The 13,854-nt window shown below is 36.8% G+C and overlaps 2 protein-coding genes across 4 annotated transcripts; both read left to right on the top strand.

Moving 5' to 3' along the window:
• The first annotated feature begins 139 nt into the window (after positions 1–139).
• clk2a (CDC-like kinase 2a) lies at positions 140–9,444 on the top strand. Of its 3 annotated transcripts, XM_058752711.1 has the most exons (13): positions 140–268; positions 1,717–1,910; positions 2,847–3,114; positions 4,011–4,101; positions 4,957–5,023; positions 5,472–5,588; positions 5,771–5,937; positions 6,063–6,157; positions 6,294–6,423; positions 7,457–7,539; positions 7,904–7,983; positions 8,103–8,193; positions 8,478–9,444. In XM_058752711.1, the coding sequence occupies exons 2-13, from the start codon at positions 1,717–1,719 to the stop codon at positions 8,667–8,669; spliced, it is 1,575 nt and encodes a 524-aa protein (XP_058608694.1). In that variant the 5' UTR covers positions 140–268; the 3' UTR covers positions 8,670–9,444. The 3 variants fall into 3 exon arrangements, with proteins under 3 accessions (XP_058608694.1, XP_058608695.1, XP_058608696.1); XM_058752712.1 differs by lacking the exons at positions 140–268; positions 1,717–1,910 and having other exon boundaries at positions 2,974–3,114; positions 3,227–4,101; XM_058752713.1 differs by lacking the exons at positions 140–268; positions 1,717–1,910; positions 4,011–4,101 and having other exon boundaries at positions 2,984–3,114.
• A 2,374-nt stretch (positions 9,445–11,818) lies between these two features.
• On the top strand, positions 11,819–13,823 carry si:ch211-81a5.8 (uncharacterized protein LOC560648 homolog). The gene is made up of 4 exons (XM_058752719.1): positions 11,819–11,883; positions 12,707–13,060; positions 13,154–13,241; positions 13,338–13,823. Exons 2-4 carry the CDS (start codon positions 12,870–12,872, stop codon positions 13,488–13,490), a joined length of 432 nt encoding a protein of 143 aa, XP_058608702.1. The 5' UTR covers positions 11,819–11,883; positions 12,707–12,869; the 3' UTR covers positions 13,491–13,823.
• Positions 13,824–13,854: the final 31 nt, after the last annotated feature.

The following is a 13,854-nucleotide window of genomic DNA, read 5'->3' as shown; positions in this document are numbered from 1 at the left end:
TTTGTCTATTTCAACTTTGTTTTCTTTTTGTGAATACATTTTTGTGTGGGTATTGTTGTAACTATGCTATTTGGTAACTACATTTTTGCGGTCTATCATCTTCAAATAAACATTGCGCTGTTTACGTCGGATGTGTAAAGAACGTTGGAGGAGGGACCGGAAGTTGTTTTTTCTTCGCTGTTTAATTGGGCTGGAGTAAGAAATTTGGAGCCGAAGCGTCAACACGGATTTTCTTTGGGATAAACGCACAGGGCTGGCTGCTAAAACGGTGATTACAAAATATTATTTTACTATCTGTCACTTTTTACCCCACTCTCAGCCGAATTACCCACGAACAAGCATTTGAGAAATGGCCCGTTGAAGATTAGAAGATCTCAAAATGGCCGTCGAGGCGGAGAGCAGCTAACGTTACGTTAGTTAGAAAAATATAGTATTTATCTGCTGTCTTTGCGGTTCCATGTCATGTATCGACATTGCCGCATATTTTATAACAATAGAGACGACTAGTATACGAATTCCCTGTTATTAGTGTTGAAGAAATATTGATGAAAAACAATAACAACTTGAGCTAGTCGGTTAGCCTGTCCATTCGTTTCTGCGAAAATGTAGTTTTTTCTTGTTATTATATATAATAAACATCTGTACATCTGCTTACATTTATCACTACCGTTAATTTCGAGGTACTCGGTATTTCCTTACGTTACTTGTAGCTTGGTCTGCGCTAAATATAGAAGTTGGCTCGAATAACTGGCTCTTGATATGTTAGTTTGAGGCAGAATTTCTGCGTTATAACCCGTCAGCTGTCTGTTTGCTTTTCTTTCTTTCCAGATTTTAGATGTTCTCTAGCGCGTTTAAATACACGTTCATATTCAAACAGTCATCTTAATTCTCATTTCTTAACTGTAATTTAATTTTTTGTAGTTTCGTATAACTTTTTCCTTTAATATGTTTAATGCATAGTACATATGCATAAAAATCCTGTAATATTCTCGATGTATAATATAAAGGCTGTTTTCCATGCAGACCCTGAGTGGTCCTATACTCAATATTCAGTATTGCATAACACTAACAACATGCGTGTTAACCGTACTATAAAAATCATGTAGCAATTTGTTATTCATGAAAAATCTTAGATTTCCTTATGCTAACGTTTCGTTCTGTCTGTCCTTCAAGTGTTTTAAGACCTGTTCTAGACCTGCCTCTGTAAACTGTCCATATGGACTTTTCACACTTATCCCACTTGTCCTAATAATAGTGTGCAAGTCTAAGACAGTTGTTTGACTTTTTTCTCTATTTACTGATTATTGTTTATATTAAATGGCTGTGTTATAGACCTTTTTCCAGCATATGAAAAGCTTACTAGAAGTGTTTTAGTGTTGTTGTTGTTTTTGTTTTTTTAAAGTAGTCATTATTTTGGATCCCTTTCTTCTATAAGAACATAAGTCAGTGAATTCAGTCACAGGCTATTGCATTGCCTCTATTTTTAGCATATATAACAGTCTCCCCTACTGAATGAAAACACATTGAGATTTTAACCACTCAAGCATGTATGTTGTGTTCTCGTCTTGCTTAAAATATTAAAAATGTATATTTATATTATATATTACAAATATTAAGGATATTCCAATGTCCGTTTAAAAAGAAAAACTTGTACTTTTTAATTTAATTAAATTTTTTCCTTGTTTATCGTATATATATTTGTTTTACCTTGAGCAGATGCCGCACTCCAGACGGTACCCATCCTCGGAGAGGGCCAGCCGCAGCAGCTACCAAGATCGTTATCATGAGAGGGACCGAGACAGAGGGAGAAAACCTCGGCATCGCCGCTCACCGACGTTTTCCTCCAGCAGTGAACGTGAGAGGAGAGGGAGAGGACACAGACAGGATGCCGGCTATGCCAGATCCAGGAGGTATGATCGTGTACTGGAAGCATGGACCAAAATGGTCAAGTTGCTTGATGCCTTGCACAGCCCTAAAAGGCACATGCTGACAGCAATGTGAGGCAGATAATAAGCCACGTGACAGGATTGTTGTCAACCCTAACCACAGGAAGATTAAATTGACACTTTGTCAGTTTAGTTGTGTTGTAAATTAAGATTTTTATCATATTTTTCTTGATTTTTATTATTTATTTTTATTTTTGTCTAGAAAATATTACAATAATAATACTTCCTTTTTTATTATTTAGTAGTAATAATAATAATCATGCTTTTTAATGTGCATAAAAGGCAAAAACTGTTTTCAACATTGACAAGACAGGTTTCTTGAGCATCAAATCAGCATATTAAAATCATGTGACACTGAAGAGACTATAGTAATGGCTGCTGAAAAATCAGCTTTGCCTTCACAGGAAAAAATTACTTTGTAAAATATATTCAAATAGAAACGTTTTAGTAATATTTCAAATATTCCTGTTTTTACTGTAGTTTTGATCCTAAGACTTTCAAAAACATTATGTATATAAACCAACATTAAATTCTTAAACATTATTATTATTATATAATTTTTAATGAAAAATTTGCTTAATTTGATTAACACATGGTACTTTTATTGCATTTAGTAGTTATACATGAGATATAGTCAGTAGATCCTTTGCCTCTTTTTTTTGGATTGCAAATGAATCATTTCTCAAATTTGAATATCCTCAATTTGTATGCCATTGACTTTATTTAAAATAAGAATGTTGAATGTTTAAACTTCTGATAATATGATAATCGGAGGTTCATTTTGGAGTGTCAAATCCAATATATTTTATTTAATTTTTTTAACGTATATTCAAAACCAGGTAGTATGCAGTGCTCACTTGGAAGTCATTCAGTGTTAAATGGCACTTCTCTTCTCCCCAGCTACGACAACCGCTCTTCAGACCGTAGGCCTTACGACAGACACTACGGCGAGAGCTATCGGCGCCTGGACCACAGCCGCGACCGGGACAGGGATCGCGACAGGGAACACGGGACGCCGAGCAACTACTACTCCCGCGACGCCTCGCCCAGCTACGACTACCGCCGGGGCCGCGACCGGGACCACGAGGACTCGTACCGAAGGAAAGGCAGCAGGCGTAAGCACAAACGAAGGCGGCGTAGAACCAGGTCCTATAGCCCATCGTCCTCGGTGAGTACTTCAATACCCGAGCCTGCTCTTTCCCACCCCCAAATCCTTTCGTCTATCTCTACCTCTACACGCTCCTGTCTTTCTTTCTCCATAATGTTTTTCTTTTCCACAGCCCCAGGATTGGGTAAGTATGAACTCCTTTGTTTTATGTTCTTCTTTTTGTTGACGTTTTGTCTTTTTTGATAGCGATAGTCCAAGTCTTGGCTTTCAGTGTTAGCCCCATCTGTAACATTAAATAGTGAGGCTCAATCCAATATACATTAATGTTAATATGAGTAGTGAATAGCTTTGTTGGGAGAGCCTCCGTAATTAATATCTCATAACTTTCATCCATTCTTTATCTTGCTGTATCTGCACACCTATATAACTCTTTCACACAGTTTAGATGTCAAAAAAGAGATTTTTTTCAAAATGAAAGCATATAAAGTTGTTTCATAATTTCAGTTCTTTTTCATTTTATTTCCAGTCTCCCACTAGAGCAACCTTTTTCTTTGGAGATGTTATGGATGTAATAGTTGTGAATTAGCAATGCCTTTACTCATGTGCTCTTCTATGAGTAAATGTTGATGCAGGTTGCTTTTTGTGACTTTTTGTCAGGGTTGCTAGGCAGAGGGATGAGGGGGAGTTTGCAAGCAAGCAAGAAGGGAGGGGTAAAATGTTATCTTTGACTTGATCCCTTGCACTATATCCCTATCGTTATATATATCTCCTCACGTGGTGTCATACGAATCGCCCCATGACCACCAAACCTACCTACAACAACTACAACACTGCTCATCTTCGACGCCGTGGCTACGGCTGCCCCCCTCCACTCTCCCCGCTCCACCCACCTCCCCTCCTCCCTCTGCGGTCGTGGCGTGACCTCTGATCTGTGACCCTGGCTGGGGCCGAAGCAGCGGAGTGACAGCGGGACGAGGGCACTGTGTGTGAGGGACGACGAGGAGGGTCACCTGATCTGTCGGAGTGGCGACGTCCTGCAAGAGAGATGTACACACTGCCACTACTACTACTCCTCTACTCCTATATCGTAACCTTTCTCCCTATCAGTACCAGCACACAGCAGACACACACAGGGGAGGGCAGGAGGTCATGATCAATCATGATGTTGGTGGTGACGATGACGCTGTCGTAGAATGGTCTCCCCTTTTGCCGGAACAGGCAAGGGGGAAGGCATGTCCAACATGTCTTTAGTAGCTCCTTTATTTATTCTTTTCAGTGGGGTTGGGCTGTTTGTGTTGCTGTGTAGAAGAATTATGATCCTTTTTAATTCCTGACTGCCAGGTTCCCAGATTTAGCTTTTCCACGTCTCCATAATGTGCGTTTTATTCTGGTCTTGTTGCAGCATTTGGCTACATCAAGATTCACATCGCGCCTATGCTGTCAATCATTTAGATTTAAGGATACGATTGCTCTGTGACATTCGCAATATTTCCATAGTCACTGTGCGTGTCATTTTTCATAGAATATACTGTAATTTTTAGTTTTTGAATTAGCTTAAAACAGTCCCATAGTTATAAAATCGTTTAGTGAAATTTTTTTATCTAATAAAGGCCGCTTTTTATTTTTAAACAGAAATGTAGACTTTTTGTTGTTGGAAAAACGTGCCGTTTTTTCAGACCATGTTTACTTTATTCCTTTCATCAAGTGTGTGCATAATGCCACTTGTCAGATTTTTTTTTTGTTTTTTTTTGTTTTGTTTTTTTTAGCTTAACCCGTATAGATAGTCACAGTTTTGGTTAAAAATGTGATTTTAGGATGGCTCTTTAAAGACGCTGTCTAATTGATCTCTTTACATCTCCCCTCCCCTTTCTCTACGTCTTTTTCCCTCTATTTGTCTCTTAGATGAGATTGTCAGCACTTTGGGCGAGGGCACCTTCGGGAGGGTGATGCAATGTATTGATCATCGCAGGTGAGCGACATCACTTGGCAACCAATCAGCTGCTTTATCACAAAACCAGCATGGTGTGAACTTCACACGAAAAAGTGTTGCTTGGCTGTTAAAATGTCTGTCTAGTTGTTAGGCTGCGAAATATCTGCTCTTGGGGCCAGAAATGCAGTGTGTGATTATTACAGGCAGCAAGAAAAGCAAGGGCTCATATGCTTATGGTTCCTTTAACAAAATATTCAGCAAAATGAGGACCATCCCATCTTTTGCCAATGCTTTTATTGCTCTATAATGATTTTATTTCTGTCGCCCTACAACAAATAAGAAATCTATTCACTATAGTCCCATCAATGTAGGCTAGTTCATTTCTTCTACTATTTCTACAAGATTGAAAACATGTATGCGGTTAGAAAGCTAACTGACAGAAGTGAAAACTGCAGTGTTTGAATTAATGCTCTTCTGCTTGGTCAAGGGGTGGAGCACACGTCGCTCTGAAGATCATCAAAAATGTGGAGAAGTACAAAGAGGCGGCCCGGCTGGAGATCAACGTACTGGAAAGAATCAATGAGAAAGATCCTGAGAATAAGAAGTGAGTTTGGATCAGAATCTTTATGAAATTAACATTTAACAAAATTTAGCGTGTTTTGAGCAATTGTATATGCAGTACTTGAATTATCTAGGTGCACATTTACCTTGAGGTATACCGAAGAGCATTGTATTGACAACTTATTTACTAAATGTTGTATTCTCTCTCTCTCTCTCAATTCTCAGTCTGTGTGTCCAGATGTTTGACTGGTTCGACTATCATGGCCATATGTGTATCAGTTTTGAGCTGTTGGCTCTCAGCACTTTTGATTTCCTCAAAGAAAACAATTACCTGCCCTACTCCATCAGTCAAGTGCGTCATATGGCCTACCAGATCTGCCTAGCTGTCAAGTGTAAGTAAATGCACTTTTTCAAAAAGCTCATTGAAGTTGCACTCCATTTGCCATGTATTAAAATGCCAGTCCTACTTATAGTAGTTATGAATATGCTGAATTGTTCTGTTTCTCCTTATTTGCAGTTTTGCATGAAAACAAATTGACCCACACAGACCTGAAACCAGAAAACATTCTATTTGTCAACTCTGACTTCACAATCACATACAATGTGGAGAAGGTAATGAAAGAGTTTGTCAATATTTTTGTGTGTTAACTTTCTAGCATGAGCTGTTGAAAAACCCATTAGTTGACCACTAATATACATTAGAAGAAAAAATGAAGGAAATGCATGATAATCTTTCTCTCTGTGGTAGAAGCGAGATGAGCGTACTGTGAAAAACACGGCGGTGAGGGTGGTGGATTTTGGCAGCGCTACATTTGACCATGAGCACCATAGCACCATTGTTTCTACCAGGCACTACAGAGCACCTGAAGTTATTCTAGGTAAGGATGATCATGCCAGGTGACTGTCCAAATGGCGTGTTTAAGCAGTACACAATGTTCTGAACGTAAATTTGAACTATAATAACAGATGGTATTTACATGAAATGTGACTATTTAAGTCACAGGACAGGAAATAGTTAATCGCTGCAGCAACACAGATTAGCTTCTTCCTTTCCACCACAAAGAATTTAATTAGAGCCGCCAGCTAGAGACCACAGTGACTTCATTCAACAGACTGCAGGGAATTGTCCAACGTAAGACTGGTTGCTATGAAAGCTTGAACCCAACCTTAATCTGTTATGAAATATTATGTTATAAAAATACGTTGCTTTGCTATAAATATAAATGAGTTAGTGGGCACTCTTAATTGTATGTACACTATGTATAAAAATGTTGGGGTCGGTAAGATTTTAAAATGTTTTTGAAAGTCTCTTATGCTTGCCAAGGCTGCGTTAATTATTCATATTGTAAAAATATTATAATTTAAATGTTTTAATATATTTTAAAATGTACGTTATTTCTGTAATCGCAAAGCTGAGTTTTCAGCATCATTATTTCAGTCTTTTGTGTCACATGATCCTTCAGAAATCATTTTGATATGCTGCTGATTTGTTGCTCAAGAAACATTTCTTCTTATAAATGTTAAAAGCAGTTGTGCTGCTTTAAAAAAATTTATTGGAAACCATAATAAATTTTTTGAATAGAAAGTTTTTATTTGTATTTATTTGAAATAGAAATATTTTATAACAAATCATTTAATGCGTCTTTGCTGAATTAAAGTATTAATTAAAATGACTGACTTCAAACATTTTGAACGGTAATGTATAGGTTTAATGCACCTACACTCCTCGCAGTGATTCATAATAGCGATTTATTCACATTTTTGAAACTTTTGACCTTAACAGTTTGCACACTTGCTGCTGACTAAATATACTGTAAGGTGTCCTGGTTATAAGGTTGTGATGCAGTAGCATGATGTCACCATTAGATGACTCCATAACTCAATGTTATAACAAATGGTTTTTCCTTGCAGAATTGGGCTGGAGTCAGCCGTGTGACGTGTGGAGCATAGGCTGCATACTCTTCGAGTACTACCTCGGCTTCACCCTCTTCCAGGTACAAAATCTAACTCCACTACTTTCATGTCATGACTGCAGATCTACACAGTCTACCACCCTTGTTTATGTTCACTAAGCAGCTTAAGATCAGAGAGACTCTGACCAAAGGTTTACAGGTGTCCACATAAGCACACTGAAGCCAAACACCTGCCGTTAACACTTTGACCTCAGATGTGCTCACTAATGTTCTCTCTTTTTCACACACACACAGATCTCTGTATAGGAACATACAGTATGTGTTGTACCTGTTATTGTGAAACCTGACAAAATACAAAACAAGTCTAAATGTATAAAGAGTCAAACTCAAACTATGTGATGTTTATTCATGTTAATACTTTTTTTTTTTTTTTTTGACTTCTCAGACTCATGATAATCGGGAGCATTTAGCCATGATGGAGAGAATTTTGGGCCCTGTTCCCTCCCGTATGATTCGTAAGACTAGGTATGTTTTTGATGCTGACTGGGATTTTCTGAAGTCTGTCTTCAAAGGATAGGTTCCATGTCTTTCCTGCTTACATGCGTGTGACCTAAAATTAGGTTATTTATTTCTCCACCCCACAGGAAACAGAAATACTTTTATCGTGGACGTCTGGACTGGGACGAGAACTCTTCAGCAGGAAGATACGTCAGAGAAAACTGCAAACCTTTACGGGTAAATAACTGACTGCTATGGGACTTCATATTCAAGTCTTCTGACTTTTTTTTTTTTTTTTTTTTTTTTTCATATTTTTATCTTTTGTAAACGTGTGTTTATATATATATATATATATATATATATATATATATATATATATATATATATATATATATATATATATATATATATATATATATATATATATATATATATATATATATAACACACGTTTACAAAAGATAAATATATATATATGTGTGTTCTCATACAATATTCTTTATCTCCCTTCTCTCTCTCAGAGATATCTTCTGTCTGAAGCTGAAGACCATCACCAGCTGTTCGATCTGATCGAGGCCATGCTGGAGTACGAGCCGACGAAGCGTCTCACTCTGGCTGCGGCCCTGAGACATCCTTTCTTTCAGAGCACCATCAGCAGCACTGACCAGAGCGCCGGCAAGAGCTGGGAGGGCAACCGTGACATCAGTCGGTGACAATAACATTCGTCTTCAACCAGTGTCTCTGTCTTACGCCAAAAAACCCCGAGGACTCGCATGCCAAGAGAGATACCGTGGAGCTGAACTGACTTTGCATAACGTTTTCTAGTGCAAGAGAAGCTAAATACAGCAGAAGTATATGATTTCTTAATCATCTTCCCATAATGTGAGAACAGCTCCGTGTGCAGCAGGAGAATGTGAGGAACTTGGGACTTCTAGAAGATCCCAGTAAACTGTCATGTTTGTATGTGATTGATTGGACATTTGAAGGGTTTTTGAATAAATACTCCCTTCAAGTTAAGTTCTTCCAGCCAGTTGTTGCTAATGATATTTTTGGACAGCCATAAGCAGAGGAAAAATCATTTGATGGGGGAAAAAGCATTAACGTAACACTCCATTTGAGAAGGAAAGTAACTGATAAAACAGCATCACTGTTACAATATTGTTATTTATCGGGCAAATCTGTTTTGTACATTTTTAGCCCTTAGCTGGTAATCGCAGATGCATTGCAACACACTCTGTTTATATTCAGTTCAATTCAAAGCAAGTAACAGAGCAGCATTGTTCTGGTGATTGTGTCCCTCAGCACACGTTTACAGTATTTATTTAGTGAACCAATGTCTCATTTTGTGTCTTTGTATGGATTTGACTGTATAAATTTGTAAATACAAATAAATATATGTTGTGACTATAGAATAAAGGGCCTGTCTGTCTGCTTGCTGTGAATGTGTTTTCACAGCGGCTCTCCAGGCAAAATGTTTTTACAATTACATCGTTCTTGTCATGTCGTTTCTATATTGACTGTGTGTGCAGATGATATACTCTGCTGAAATTAATTAAAATTTTGGCACTTAATTGGGAGTCAGTGCAGTGCTTCAACTTGAGTTGAATGCTATGAAACTCTTCAATACTTCCTTTCTTTGGCTTTACATAGGAATCATAGAATTTGCAGTTTTCTGTAGTCTTTAATAAGCACATCCCTCAGGAATCGTTTAAAGCTCTGTTCAAAACATATTTGCTCAGCAATAGATCCTCTGCAGTGAATGGGAGCCGTCAGAATGAGAGTCCAAACAGCTGATAAAAACATCACAATATTCCACACGATTCCATCAGTTCATGTCTTCTGAAGCGAAAAGATGTGTATTTGAAACTGTCATCTCGTCTGAATTAGATAACTATAAACAGATCAAGAACATTTTACAAAAACAAGCAAAAAAAAATTCTGTACATATGTTGGTGGGCTTTGATGTGAGAGGACAACAGGGAATTTACTTTTTCACTGGAGGATGCTTTGTTATGGATTAAGAATTTGCCCAGAAAGTCAAAACACCTTAATGATGGATTTCCCTTCACAAGATGGTAACTGATGGACTGGAGTGGTGTTAATTACTTGTGGATTATTGTGATGTTTTTATCAGCTGTTTGGACTCTTATTCTGACGGCACCCATTCACTGCAGAGAAACCATTGGTGAGCAAGTGAAGTAATGCTGAATTTATCCAAATCTGTTCCTATGAATAAACTACAGTAACTCATCTACATCTCGGATGGCCTGAGGATGAGTAAATTTTCAGCAAACGTTCATCATTCCTTAAAACTAGTAATGCAACAATGGTAGGGATTCTAAAAATATGTAAATGTATAAAACATAAAAACATAAGATATGATGAATGATGAGATGTATTAAGAGAATTTTTATTGTCCTTCTTTTCCTTTTTCATGGCCAAAAGATTTAAAGAGCACAGCTTAGTGTGTAGACAACCATAGCAAAGCTCTTCTACAAGCACCTTTTGTCTGAGCTGCCACCCAGCTTTATTTAGAAAGCATCACTCTAGCAGACGTAATCTACTACAGTCATTTAGTCGTTCCAGACCTACTGTCAAGTGAGAAACAGAGACTAACGCACCCCTGATCAGATCAGACCCCGTTAATTAGCATAGCCTAGGTAGGGTATCTTTTTGTTTTAGGGAAGTTCATGTTTGAACATCAAAACATTAGTAAAATAGACATCTTAATATATTATAAATATAACATTTTACTTAGTTTTAGATTCAAGTTAAAAACAACTTTCCTTGGTATATATTTTTGTAATAAAAATAAGCTTCTGTTTCACAAACTGATAACAGCTTAACATTATTTACCTTAGCCTACATTTTGGGTCTTTGCTATTATATTCCAATATCATTATGCCTCAATTAGTTAGATTAAGAGATGTTTTATATGTACAGATGCTTTCTGCTGTGCTTAATATTTATAATAAAAAAGTATGACTTGTAATAAAAGTACAACTTCGATTAATATTTATGTTGTTAAAATAACATTCTGTTCTGTAAATGCATTGTCTGCTGGTTTGTTTAGCTACTTTTCAGCGCACAACATTAAGTATGCCACTTAATACTTTAAGACTTTAATGAATGTTAAAGTGCAAATTAACACCTGGCCACTCTTGTAAGTTTGCAACTGTTACAATTAAAAATCACAGAAGGGTAAAAACATGCCAGGCAGACAGCGGTATGATGAAAGAAACACAGCTACAACAAACAAAACTGATAATGGGTGTGTTAGATTTATAATCAAGCTTTGACAATAACCAGTCATATTGGCGGCACTGAGGGGCCTCCAAATAAAATTCTGCTTAGGTGCCCCATAAAGGCTTGGGCCGGCCCTGAAGTTGTGAATGAACTAGAAACAGGTTATTTGAGGCTGTAACAGCCGCTGATGTTAAAAATGACTTTTCGTCACGTAATTCTTTCCACGCTGACTTCATTCACATGTTGTCTGTAAAGCTCCTCAATCTGTTTTCCCTCCTACCTTCCCATCTGTTGGGAGGAAAGATCTTACCCTTAATCTGTTAAGATCAATAATCATACAACAGCTATTTCTCTCCAAATTTTGAAGTTGCTGTAAGTTTAAAGAAAATAGTTGGTCAGCTTCACCATACTAAAACATTGATTTTTACACATAGTTGTGATTAAACTGATATTAGCAGCACGTCAGTGGTTTCTTTTCTTTCACACGACTGTGAAACTCCCACCATCACTAATGTGATTATAAACAATTACGTCATTTGGGAATTAGCTGGGACAGATGCAGGGAGGGAGCTGGCTTTAAAAACATGGAGCTGCTGGAAAGCTGGCAGACAGTGCTTGAGTTTGGACGTCAGGTTCCTCGGATCAAATTAGGTGCATCTGAAGAGTTTCAACAAATATCAGGTATGTCAGACCTTTATGCTAAATGCTTTTCTGTTATTATGATGTAGGCCTACAAGAAGAGCTTCAGATTGTTATTTTATTATATCTACTATACTTACGATACACAATTAAATAAGTGCATTTTTATGAGTGGTTATCAGATGTAATGATATTATATTATTATTTTAGTTCAGTTGTCTACATTACTATTATATAGACTATTATTTATTGTATTAATTGTTTATAAATTCAGTGCATTCGACCTGCATTTATTTATTTGTACATTGTAAGTATAGTAGGCTATATATGCGACTATCACATTATAGTATTTTTGCAGAATACAATCTCTCTCTCTCTCTCTCTGTAAGAAGTCCCTTATGCTCATTTATTTATTTGAATAAATTCTGTATTTATTATTAAACACAGTAAAAAGAATTTTTGAATACATAGTTTTTTTTATGTTAATATGTTTAAAATGTAATCTTCATACACTGTAAAAAGTGATAAGTTGACTTAACTTAAAAAAATTGAGGAAACCCGTTGCCTTAAAATTTTTAAGTAAATGATAATTAAAAAATAAGTTAATTGAATTGTCAAGTTCACTTAACTTTTTTTTTTTAATTATTATGTACTTAATAATTTTAAGGCAACGGGTTTCCTCAATTTTTTTAAGTTAAGTCAACTTATCACTTTTTACAGTGTAAAGACTATGGAAGGTAGCCTATAGGCTACAGATACGTATGTAAAGATAGGCTACATAGAACATATAAAAGTTTATTTTTTTAATTTTGCATTGTCGTTTACTATAAATTGATTGGCATATCTGATTTTTATTTTTCTCTAGGTTTTAACGCTGCCTGTGCTTACATTTATTTATTTGACTGGAACGTATGAAACTGGAAAAGTTGGAATACACTTCCTTACTTACAGTAAATATCTTGAAACTTCGGTAGGCTATCACTTTGTTTGAGAAAGACTCAAGTTCATTAAGACACGCTAAAGGAGAGATGGATGCCGTGGTGAAGAAATCCCTGGGTGCCCCCTTCCGACAGCTGACCAGCTGCGTGATGGGGGATAAGGATGGATTTAGCCGGAAAGGCAAAACCGTCCGCAGGAAGAGCGCCCCCTGCTGCTACGGTCAGACAGCACATGACTCATCCTGGTTGAGGACTTATCAAGCGGAGCTTCACAGGGAAAGGTACGAAAACACGCTTATAAAATTATTAGACACGTATTAACTGATCTTTACGGCTTGATTTGTAATGTAATTGTTTGTATTTTGTCTGAACAGGAAGCTGAGGCAAGTCAAATTTGCGCAAAAGACCGCAGAAAGAACCGCAGTGAGGGCGCATTACAGAAGCCCACACCGCTTTACAAAGGTACGTTTGTGCCTTTTTTCCTCATTTACAAATTATATTCGCTGAAACAACAGAATACAGTGGTTAACATGTAGTATTTGTACATTTTTTTTCCAGGCACCTGTGCAGAGGGCAAACATAAAAAGCAAGACCCCCACCAAAAGTGACAAATCTCTTTTTGGTGCCTTCCAAGGACTCAGTCTCAATATGAATGGAGCACAAACCTCCATAACAACACCATCAATTGCAGATCCGTGTAAAGTAATGTGACCACAGAGAAGAAAACCATTTCAAATGACTCTAATGATGGGACATCTGACTGTTATCCAATATATTTTCTGGTTACCAAGAAGAATTTCCTCAAGAGTGCTGCTGATAAATATCTGTTCAATATTTGAGGCGAATTATGAACTACAGATGCTGCATTCCAGGAATATAATCTGATTATGGTGTATCATGATAATGATAAGTCATGAGACCTCAATGTTTAAAATATAATACAAAAATAATAATATAATTAAAAAGTCTTTAGTTAAAAATTTATAGCCTACAAAACAAAGAAATTAATGGATAATTAATAAATATTTAATATTTTTCACTTTAAGCCCCTAACTAAAATCTGAAAATAAATTTG

The sequence above is a fragment of the Onychostoma macrolepis genome, chromosome 19 (genome assembly GCF_012432095.1).
Source record: "Onychostoma macrolepis isolate SWU-2019 chromosome 19, ASM1243209v1, whole genome shotgun sequence".
Classification (NCBI taxonomy): Eukaryota; Metazoa; Chordata; class Actinopteri; order Cypriniformes; family Cyprinidae; genus Onychostoma; species Onychostoma macrolepis.
This window is presented reverse-complemented; position numbering and strand designations above follow the sequence as displayed.